Source organism: Octopus bimaculoides, chromosome 6 (assembly GCF_001194135.2).
Source record: "Octopus bimaculoides isolate UCB-OBI-ISO-001 chromosome 6, ASM119413v2, whole genome shotgun sequence".
Classification (NCBI taxonomy): Eukaryota; Metazoa; Mollusca; class Cephalopoda; order Octopoda; family Octopodidae; genus Octopus; species Octopus bimaculoides.
Window position 1 is genome coordinate 31,238,141 of NC_068986.1, and position 12,483 is coordinate 31,250,623.

Here is a 12,483-nt window from a genome sequence, read left to right on the forward strand (position 1 = left end):
ACAAGGAAATGCACTCCAGGTGCCCCAGCATGGCCACAGTCCAACGACTGGCATAAGCAAAACATAGAAGATAAACACACACGCATATATGCAGACATCCTCTGATATATATACATACACACACGCGCAAATCATATCACTTGCTTTTAAAGAAACACATTAAACATTTTTCTTTTTTTTTTTTGGTGAAATATTATTTTCGGCCTCTTAAATGCCCGTTTAATAGTCGCGACAGTCCCAAGGCATCACGTTCTTCGTCCCCGCCGTCAACGCCACTGCCTTCGCCAACTTCGCTATTGTCGCTCCTGCTGCTACTCTCAAAGAATCAAGTTACCATCCAACTCGAAGTTAAACAGAAGCGAAACTTCTTTTTCGAAAGATTCTCCACTTGGAGAAGGACAAGATGAGGGACCGAATAGCAATATATCTAGTTTTACTAGCAGGGCTCATTACTGTAGCCAGAAGGTAATTATTATACGTTTTTTTTTAAATCTCTGTTTTTGTGGTGGTACCATAGTATGAATCTCTTCATACATTGAAAAAGGAAAAAAAAAAAGCACGTTCAATCACTCACGTACAAACATTTGTTTCTGGTCACTGTTTATATAAAGTGTGTGTGCGTATGTGTGTGTGTGTGTGTGTATTCATATACACACATATATCGACCGATTTCTTACATAGATGCAATCACAAAGTTTGTATCTATGAATGCGAGTAGTTGTGTGTGTGTGTGTGTGTGAGCGTGGATGGATGCGTTTATACCACAGTATTTGACTGCTACCTATTTTATTGTACGAACCCCAAAGGATGAAATGCAAAGTTGATCTAGATAGGTTTCGAAATCAGAAATAGCCTAATTATATTACAAACATATATCTCGCTTCTACCAAACTCTCTCAATCTCTTTGCTTGCTTGTTTGTTTCACAGTGTGTGTGTGTTTGTGTACATACATACATACATACATACATACATACATGCATACACACATGCATACATACATACATACAAACAATTGTGTATGAATGCATAATATAAATATGGGTTTCAAATTTTGGCACAAGGCCAGCAACACCTGCGTAGGGGGTTAGTCGATTATATCGACCCCAGTACTCAACTGGTGTTTATATTATAGATTCCCGAAAGAATGAAAGGCAAAGTCGACCTCGGCGGAATTTGAACTCAGAACATAAAGACAGACGAAATACCGCTAAGTATTTCGCCCAGTATGTTAACGTTTCTGCCAGCTCGCTGCCTTACATATTATAAATCGACCTCAGGACAAGTTCGTTGTATGCCTAGTACTTATTCTATCGGGTTTTTTTTCCGAACCGCTAAGTTACGGGGACGTAACACACACACACACGTCTTCAGTAAAGGGTGAGTGCTTGTGCCTGATGAGTTAAACGTTTCACATACATCTGCCTGAGAATCATGCTGAGGGTCTTCTTGTCTGTGAAATACTCAACCACTTACATGCTAATTCAATGAGTAAGTAGTTAGTTAAATCGATCGAACAACTGAACACTCACCGTCGAAGTCAACGGAGATACATTTACATTGGCTCTCCATACATTGTATCCAGAATCAGGGTTTCTAAGCAACGGCAATGCAGACCAACACAGCTTCGCATTCCTACACGTGTGTTCCTCTCCACCTTCGTTTTCTCATAACTTCCAGAAAAATTGATATTTTTAAATGAAATTTTCTGCAAACATGCTTCAGATTGTGTAGATCCCAACTATATCGGAATTTGTTTGGAAATATTTTTTCTGTGGGTGGAAAGACGAGTTTCGGAAAGTTCACACGAATAGGCTTTGTTTCCTCTACCACCTTCAGAAAATAGGTATTTTTTTAATGAATTTTTTAAACAAATACTTTCCAGAGTGTATAAATTACGATTATAAGGGAATTTGATGTAAAAAGAAAAATAGTGAGCACATAGACATATACATTGACACACATCACAATATTTTTTGAAAGTATGCGGTGAAGTCACTTGGCGCAGATTGACCTTGAACTCTGTTGCACATGCATACTAAGTTATAACATTCTTGCTCACTTCTGTTGTTTGTAGCAGTGCTTGGACATAAAATGTGTAAAGCATGGTCGTCTCAGAAAGAAGATTAGGTTTCAGCTGTATAAGATCTCATTGATTGTGTTGAGAAAGATGAAAACTTTTTGAAAACAGTCATATCAGGTGACGAATTGTAGATCTGGCTGTGACCCCAAAAACCAAGGCTCAGTCTCCACAGTAAAAGACCCCAACGGGATTTCAAGATGTCAAGGAAATCCAAGAGAATGCAATGAAGTAGTTGCTTGATATCCCAAAAAAGGAGTTCCAGAAATGCTTCCATCAATGAAACAATGCTGGATGAAGTGTGTGGCTTCAGAAGGGGACTATTTTGAAGGAGATTAGATGTTGAATTGATATGTGTTGTAATTTTCTTTTTATAGTACCTGTCTCAAAACTTTTTGATCAGACCTCGTATTCAGGATAAATTATTGTCTTATGTATACAATACATTTTTATGGTAGTATGAGATTTGAGGGAGATTTGGTTATTTCTACCAAACTGAATGACGTCAAGGTAGGGAACTTGTAGCCTTAAGGACTTCCATGTGGCCCTCTGAAGAGCTAAGTGGAACCTTTTAAAATAAATTCAATGTTTGAGGGAAATCCTTATACTAGATTATATATCTTTTAGGTTTTTCTTTTTAAAAACCTATTTTACTAGTGCTTTATATGTAGGAGCAGCACCAGTGCTTTTTATGAGAAATAATTAAATATAGTGAGGCCAAATATTTCTAGCAATTAGGAATGTCAAAATCAGTTCCTAAGAATATATAAATCTGTCCCTCTAGGTTCTGTTCTGTTGTTTTGAGGTTTGATTGCAGTGTGTAGCATCACGGGCAAGAGTTTTCTGTCATAGCGTTGAGTTCACCTAAGGCTTGTAAGTGAAACTTTGTTAGACTGAAGCTGTAGAAACCTGTTTGAGAGACTGTTCCACTTCTTGAATAATAGACCAGTTTAATGCTACCACCAGCCCTTAGCTGCTTTCTGTGGGATCCACCCTGTCAAAATCTCCATTTTGACTCTTTGACATTAAGACTACCCTGTCAAATGTAATGATTACTTACATTATTTTGAATTAATCATGCATTGTCTTGTAGCTTTGAGATTTTGATGATGTGATTGTTTATTTTTTGAATAACATTGTTGGGTAGGTGTGAGATGCTGGATCTGGTTGATTTTTAACATAAGACTGCTAGACATTTGGGCCAGACATAGCTGGCTTTACTGCTAAACAGTTAATGATAATGTCCTGCTTCTCTCTCCTTCCCCCAGTCTTGGAGGGTCTGTAAAGGTAATGAACATCACCCTTAATCATTAAAACAAAACGATATTCATGTCATGGTACCTGAGTGTATGAAATACATAAGGCAATATCAGTGTGGTTTTGAACTTAGTACAAAAGGGACTTAACTTAATATTTAGTTTGAATGGATGTTTTCTACCATGTCTTCTGTAACCTTCCCACACTTTAATGTAAAGTTATCCCATATAATATATTAGCACCACAGGAAAAGTGACCACAGCTTTCCTCTATTTCTCCTGTCATCTTCTACAGTAACCAATTAGATGACAGAGTGTATGGCACCTGTGCCCAGCGTCGCCTTTCTGGTACTTGTGCCCATGGCATATGTAAGGACTTTCAAGTGAGATCGTTGCCAGTACCGCTGGACTGGCTCTTGTGCAGGTGGCACATAAAATACACCATTTTGAGTGTGGCTGTTGCCAGTTCCACCTGACTGGCCCTCGTGCCGGTGACACGTAAAAGCACCCACTACACTCTTGGAGTGGTTGGCGTTAGGAAGGGCAACCAGCTGTAGAAACTCTGCTAGATCAGATTGGAGCCTGGTGCAGCCATCTGGTTCGCCAGTCCTCAGTCAAATTGTCCAACCCATGCTAGCATGGAAAGCGGACGTTAAACGATGATGATGATGATGATGAAATTTTTAATTGATAGATCAAATGATGGTTTTAATTATAGTAAAAAAAAAAAGTATTGTGCAGAACACGATAAATAGGTGATTGTACAAGACAAACAAGCCAAATATTAATTAATATGGAATTCAATTGAAAGTTATGTTAACATACAAAATTAGTCTCGTATATTATTTATGTAAAACAATTTTCTATTTCCTTATATGTAAATGGGTTGAAGGCCATACAAACATATTTTTGGGGTTCATTTGTATGTGTGTTAGAGTAAAATGTGTTTTTTGTTTACATAACTATAATACAAGCAAGTATGTTTGTGTATATATATATAAGTGTTCATGTATATGTATTTGTTTATACATAATGTGTGTGTGTGTATATATATATATATATATATATATATATATATATATATATATATATATATATATATATATATATATATATATATACATACATATATATATATACATACACACACATATATATACATACATACACATATATGTATGTGTATGTAGAGATGTGGTTATAAAACTTGCTTCCAATCACAAAATTATGGGTTTGATTCTATTGCATGGTATCTTGGGACAAATGTCTTTTTCTATAACAGTGCATTGATCCAAGCCTTGTGTGTGAAATTGGGTCAATGGAAACTGTGTGGAAGCTCATCAGATGAACTGTACATGTAATTCAAAAGTCCATATTTGTCCACACTGTTTCATGCTGATTCTGTCTCAGGATTATGCAAAGAGTATACATGTTTTATGGTATACTTAGCCACTTACATTTTAATTCAGTGAACAGTTGATTGAGCAAGTGAAAACTCTCAGTTAGAAATTCTGACTGAAATAATTTCCCAACCACATGTGCTAGTAACATGTAAGAAGCACCTATTCTGGGGCCACATGATAATGGCCCATGCTGGCACCACATAAAAAGCGCCTGTGCTTATGTTATGTAAAGGAGCACTTGTGACGGCACCATGTAAAAGAGGACCCATGCTGGCATCACATAAAAAGTACTTGTGCTGGTGCCATGTAAAAGGCACCCAGTACATTATGCAAAGTTGTTGGTGTTAGGAAGGCCATCCAGTCATAGAAACCATGCTAAAATTGATGGCTAGAGCCTAGTGCAGTCCACCAGTTTGCCAGCTCTTGTCAAAGCATCCAACCCATGCCTACATAGAAAATGGATGTAAAATGAAGGTGATGACGACGATGATGATATGTGTAGATATGAGTGATAAAAAGCCAAGCCAATCACTGCAGGACTTGAAATGAGAACATGGAAGTTTGGAACTAAATATTAAAGAGAATTTACTCCAGAACTTTTCTTCTGCCTCTCTACTGTCGGGTGGTAGATGGGAAATGTTGAGTTATCATTATAAACAACTGACATCTTAGTTGATAGCATTTATGTGAAACATGTTTAAATGGGACATACATTAATGTGTAATACACATTAATGTGAAGTGCACATTATCTTTGTTTATCAACCGTATGGTTTTCAGTCACCCTGTGTGGAACCTTGTACAAGTGTCTTTTATTATAGCCCCGAGCCAACAAAAACCTTTGCGGGGATATGGTAGATGGAAACTGAAAGAAACACATCATATATGTGTATGTGTTTGTGTGTGCATGTTTGTGTGTGTGTGTGTGTGTGTGTGTGTGTGTGTGTGTGTGTGTGTGCGTCCTTGTCTTGACATCATGTAATAGTGGTAAACATGTCTGGCCATAGGGAATTATTACCTTGCTTGGAAACAAGTGAGGGACTGGCGACAGGAAGAGTATTCAACCATAGAAAATCTGTCACATTGAATTCCATCTGGCTTGGAAAAGGGGACGGAAAAGCATGGAAAAAGGGATGTTAAGACAACAATGATTATTATTTATGCGAAACACATTTACTTGAAGAATACGTTTGTATAAAACATACATTGAAATGTTATAATTTTGCTAACTGTAATGTTTCATACTTATATTTCAGTGGCTACTTTATGAGTTTTCCTTGGATTATGACAGCAAATGAAAGGAGCTGGGCATGTGTACATTTCCAGGATATGACATCAGCTAGTGTGGAAGTTAACCTGACGGCTTCAGCTATGACACTTTTCTCTAAAAAAGAAGTGTACCCCAATGGTAAGTAATATATTGAAATGAACTTGTTTCATCTCTTTTTCTGTCCCAGCCTCATTTCTGTTCTTGTGTGTTAGTATCTTTTATCATTTATCATGGACTTGTTTTCAGTCATTAGACTGTGGCCATGCAGGGGCACCACCTGGAAGAATTCTTAGCCAAATAAATCAAGCTCAGTACTTATTTTTTGCTAAGACTGGTACTTATTTTATTGGTCACTTTTGCTGAACCGTTAAGTTACGGGTGTGTAAGCACACCAACACTGGTTGTCAAGTGGTGTGGACACACACACACACACAGATGCACAGACAAACATACACACACAGATGCGTGCGCATGCACACACACACACACACAGATGCACAGACAAACACACAGACAAACACACACACACACACAGATGCATGCACGCACACACACTTACACACACACATACACAGATGTACAGACAAACATACACACAGATGCGTGTGCATGCACACACACACACTTACACATACACAGATGCACAAACAAACACATACACAGATATGTGCATGCACACGCACTTACACACACACAGATGCACAGACAAACACACACACACACAGATGTGTGCGCATGCACACACATGCACACGCACACACACAGATGCATGCACGCACACACACTTACACACATACACAGATGAAAGGTAGACTGTATGATGCATGTGTGCAAACTGCCATGCTACATGGCAGTGAAACATGGGCCATGACTGCTGAGGACATGCGTAGGTTTGAAAGAAACGAAGCCAGTATGCTCTGCTGGATGTGTAATGTCAGTGTGCATACACGACAGAATGTAAGTGCCCTAAGAGAAAAGTTGGGTATAAGAAGCATCAAATGTGGTGTGCAAGAGAGAGAACTGTGCTGGTATGGTCATGTGTTACGTATGGATGAGGATAGCTGTGTGAGGAAGTGCCACTCCTTAACTGTGGAAGGAACCTGTGGAAGAGGTAGATCAAGGAAGACATGGGATGAGGTGGTGAAGCATGACCTTCGAACATTAGGCCTCACAGAGGCCAATGACAGGAAATCGAGACCTTTGGAGATATACTGTGATTGCGAGGACCTGGCAACTAAAGTGAGATCGCAACCATGCATGTCCAGCCCAGTTAAGAATACCCCTGATGTGTGGGGTGATATGATATGCTTGAGAAGACCTGTTGAGTCAAGTAAAACCAATATCGTAGCTGTGGCTAGTGCCCTCTGACTGGCTCCCATGCCGGTGGCACATAAAAAGCACTATCTAAACATAATTGATGCCAGGCCCACCTGACTGGCTCCTGTGCTAGTGGCACATAAAAAGCACCCACTGCACTCTTGAAGTGGTTGGCGTTAGGAAGGATATCCAGCGGTAGAAACATTGTCAGATCAGATTGGAGCCTGGTGCAGCCACTGGCCTGCAATCAAACTGTCCAACCCATGCTAGCATGGAAAACAGACATTAAACAACAATGATGATGATGATGATGATGACAAATTATTTTACTATATTCTTCATTACTTTCAAAATTAATTGAAATAAAAAGAGGATATTTAAAAAAAAATACAGTCACAAAAGGGTTAAGACAAGAAAATCTAGACCATGGCATCAGAACCACTTTTATTATTAGGGAGCTGGTAGAATCGTTAGCATGCTGGGCAAAGTACTTCATAACAGTTTGTTTGATTTTACGTTCTGAGTTCAAATTCTGCTGGGGTCAACTTTGCCTTTCATCATTTTGGGTTTGATAAAATAAGTACCAGTTGAGCACTGGGCTCGATGTAATTGACTTGATCCTCCCCACAAAGTTTCAGGCTTTGCTCCTATAATAGAAAGGATTATTATTATTATTATTATTATTATTATTAAGGCGACAAGCTGGCAAAACTGTTATCACATCAGGAAAATGTGACTGACTAGCTCCCACCCTATAGTAAAAAGGATTGGTGGTGGTGTTGTTGTTGTCGTTGTCGTCATCATCATCATCATCATCATCACAAAGGCAGTGAACTGGTAGAACTGTTAGCACACCAGGCGAAATGCTTAGTGGCATTTCATCTGTCTTTATGTTCTGAGTTCAAATTCTGCTGAGGTCGACTTTGCCTTTCATCCTTTTGGGATCAATAAATTAAGTACCAGGTGTGTACTGGGGGGTCGATGTAATTGACTTATCTCCTCCACAAAATTTCAGGCTTTGTGGTTTTATTATAAAGGATTCTTCTTCTTCTTCTTCTTCCTCCTCCTCCTCCTCCGCCTCATTATTATTATTATTATTTTCTATTGATTATATTTTCTATTTCAGCGATTGGAAACTGCATTCCTATTGATGTTCCTTTTACCAAGGAAAAAAAAGCTGTCCTTAGTATCTATGGAGAAGGATTCACTGACTTCTCTGAGAATTCAACAGTCATATTTGAGGACAGTCATAAAATAAGAATATCTTTTGAAAAGCTGATTATTCTTGTTCAACCTGACAAACCAATTTACAAACCTGGTCAAACAGGTAAATATTATAGTTTGATAAGTAAAAGATTTTTGTCATCTCAGCAGACAGCCTTGTTAGATAAAGTAACCCTCCATGAGCCTCTATGTAGTGCTTGACCTGCTAGAAATAGTAGGCAAATATCCCTCAAACTACACCCTACTGTCTTAACCCTTTCGTTACCAACCCAGCTGAAACCAGCTCTGGATCCAAATACAACTATCTTGTTTCCATAAGTTTTGAATTAAAATCTTCCACCAAACCTTAGTCACAATTCATGTTCCTAACACTCTAGCTTAATGATAACCAAGTTATTTTACTAAATTCTTTGTTATATTTAAAATTAATTGAAAGAAACACAGAGCATCTCAAAATAAATACAGCAACGAAAGGGTTAAAACAGAAACACATCAGATATATCAAATAAACAATTTGGGATGCTAATAAACACTTCTGTTATTCACTTCTGTTTTATTATCAATCAACTAATTTGTTAATTAACTATCTAATTAATTAACAAATTAGTCAATTGATAAGACTGAGGTGAACTACAACCATGTGTATTTATTGGCAAAATGGCCTACCCAAAGGACAACAGTATCTTTGAGATTCATAATAGACTAGTAAGTCAGTAATTTTATTTATGCTTCATTGTTTCCAGTTCAAGTTAGCCATGTAAAATATGACATTTAGTTTTATATTTTCTTTATGAACAACCAGATATTTTTACCTTACAGAAGTTGAATACAACAGTTCATGAAGAAATTTGACTGAAGTTACAATTGGCATTGAAAGGATTAAAGTTGATTATTTTAAAGAATTATTGTTATTCATTTTAATCTTGAATTTCCTTTTCTATTCTCACAGTGAAATTCCGTGCTCTTGTATTTGATCGCAACTATAAACCCTGGACTGGAGATGTAAGTATTTAGATTAAAATCATGCTGATTTATTTTTTTCTTCAATTTAGTTCTACTTTTTATATGTCAATTTATCAATAAAAGCAACGACACAATAAAAGCAATGAATATAAGTTGTATAAAAAAAAACATACGATTTTATTCTTTGTACTCTTGTGTGATAAATAGTTTAACTTAGAACAATAAATTTGGGAATCACATTTAGTTGTTCTTTAGACTACATGCATGAAGACTGTTCCTGATGGCTAAGTGAACCAAGTAAACTGAGATACATACAAATACTGTGGGTATTTAGTTATTGTAGTTATATGTAGCATTTGGTAATAAGCTACATATAACTTCAAGTTTTACATAGCTGCAGCAATTTGGTAACCACAATATCTTTTCCCTAAACACACTAAAATCTTGGCATTAGATCTGGATTCACAATTATTCATAGGTTAGTAGTCATCGAACATATATTAGTGCATTTATGTATGTGCATTTAAGAAGTACACTTCATAATCACACAGTTCCAAGATCTATTGTATGACACCTTGTGCATGTATCTTCTACCATAGCTTTGCATTGACTTGAATATAACATAATACACACACACACGCGCACGCGCGCATGCATAGATACATATATACATACATTATTTGGTTTACATGGTTTCTCTTTAGAACAATTTTGATTTTGGTTGAATTTTTTTCTTTTTTTTGCCTTATGTATATTATTTAGGTGTGCCACTTGGTACATATTGCAATGGGGGTCTTTTGTGGTACATATTACAATGGAGGTTATTTTTAGTGGCACATTATAAAGGCACATATTCTAAAAAACTCCTTTTGTAGTGAATATTTTAAGGAGTTGCATAGTGGCACATGTTTTTATATGAATTAATAGTTAGGGAATGAAAATATCAAATATTAGAGAATTAAATAATATATAAAACAGAAGTTTTAATGTTTTTTTTACTAATTATTTATCTAAATTTTAAATTTTGCCATTAACCTAAATTCTCGATGTAATGCCATATCTACATATGCATATGATATACAGAAGCTCATATACTATTTCTATTTGTCTAGATTGAAAAAGTATTTATCACAGACCCTAAAGGTACACGAATTGTTCAGTGGTTGGACCAGTATGTCGATGGTAAGCAGAATATCTTTTGCAAGCATTAAGTTAATTTTTTTTCTGTATAGATACAGTGGCAGGCCCCACACTAAATCGTTGAATGTGATTAAGGAAGATCTTCCAGAGACTTGACATTGTCTTGGAGGATGCAGAGGGGCTTGCACAGTACTGTCAGACATGGAAGACCCTGGTGAACTTGGCTGGTTCTATACATGATGACGTCTCTGAGACCATTAACCAGGGATGACCCCAGCCTCATCAAGCAAGAGTGGGAGTGAGTGAGTGAGTAAGTGGATAGATACAGGGCCTCTTCAAGGAAAAAGGCTTCTCAGAGAAATTTTGAGAAGTTGAATATAGGTGCAGACATAGCAGTATGGTAAGAAGCTTGCTTTCCGACTACATGGTTCCAGGTTCAGTCCTTTGTGTGGCACCTTTGGTAGGTGTCTTTCACTATAGCTTTGGGCAACTAAAGCCTTGTGAGTGGATTTGGTGCTCAGAAACTGAAAGAAGTCTGTCAGTGGCTGTGTAGGCATAGGAGTGGCTGTGCAGGCACAGGAGTAGGTGTGCAGGCACAGGAGTGGCTGTGTGGTAAGTGGCTTGCTTACCAACCACATGGTTCCGGGTTCAGTCCCACTGCATGGCACCTTGGGCAAGTGTCTTCCACTATAGCCTTGGGCCAACCAAAGCCTTGTGAGTGGATTTGGTAGACAAAAACTGAAAGAAACCCATTGTATATATGCGTGTATGTGTGTGTGTATGTTTATGTGTCTGTGTTTGTCCCCCCCACCATCGTTTGACAACTGATGCTGGTGTTTACGTCCCTGTAACTTAGCAGTTCGGCAAAAGAGACTGATAGAATAAGTACTAGGCTTCTAAAGAATAAGTCCTGGGGTCGATTTGTTCAACTAAAGGCAGTGCTCCAGCGTGGTCAAAGTCAAATGACTGAAACAAATAAAAGAATATATATATATACATATATACACGCACATCTATGTGTGTATGCGTTTGTGTCTGTGCTTGTCCCTCGCCTGACAACCGGTATTGGTGTGCTTACATCCCTGTAACTTAGTGTTTCAGCAATAGTGACTGATAGAATAAGTACCAGGCTTTGAGAAATAAGTACTGGGTTCAATATATTCAACTCAAAATTCTTCAAGACAGAGAATGGTGAGAGGAGATAAGAGAGCTTGTTCAGGAAGAAGGAGGGTGTTGATATTGAGGGTATTAAGGGAGGTAGTGGTAGAGGTGGAGAGTTGGGAGGTGAATGATAGGGGTCGGATAGATAGTAATTGAAGGGTAGTCAGTTGTGTTGGATTTGTGTATAGGCGTAAAATTTTAGGGATAATAGCTATAGAATTACTGGAAGTTGAGATGGTAAGAAAAGGAATGGCAATTATTTGAGGGAGAGAAAGTGTCTAATTCAGTGGCAGAGGGAGATTACTAAGGTAAATAGAAAGGTATGAGAGAAGATAGAGGGAGGTGGACAGAGTGGAGGAGGTGAGTTAGTGGTGGAGATAGCAATGGTTAGTACATTAATAATGTGTGTGTTGGCACTCCGTCGCTTACGACGTCGAGGGTTCCAGTTGATCCGATCAACGGAACAGCATGCTCGTGAAATTAACGTGCAAGTGGCTGAGCACTCCACAGACACGTGTACCCTTAAGGTAGTTCTCGGGGATATTCAGCGTGACACAGTGTGACAAGGCTGACCCTTTGAATTACAGGTACAACAGAAACAGGAAGAAAGAGTGAGAGAAAGTTGTGGTGAAAGAGTACAGCAGGGTTCACCACCATCCCCTGCCGGAGCCT

General features: G+C 38.0%; 1 protein-coding gene across 1 annotated transcript in view; it reads left to right on the forward strand.

Moving 5' to 3' along the window:
- The first annotated feature begins 16 nt into the window (after positions 1-16).
- LOC106869359 (pregnancy zone protein) overlaps positions 17-12,483 on the forward strand; it is a 66,384-nt gene continuing 53,917 nt past the window's right edge. Inside the window, exons 1-5 of the mRNA XM_014915080.2 lie at positions 17-465; positions 5,993-6,144; positions 8,450-8,650; positions 9,497-9,549; positions 10,623-10,692. Of these exons, the coding sequence (XP_014770566.1) occupies positions 404-465; positions 5,993-6,144; positions 8,450-8,650; positions 9,497-9,549; positions 10,623-10,692 (538 nt within the window). The 5' untranslated portion in view covers positions 17-403. The remainder of the gene's footprint in view (positions 466-5,992; positions 6,145-8,449; positions 8,651-9,496; positions 9,550-10,622; positions 10,693-12,483) is intronic.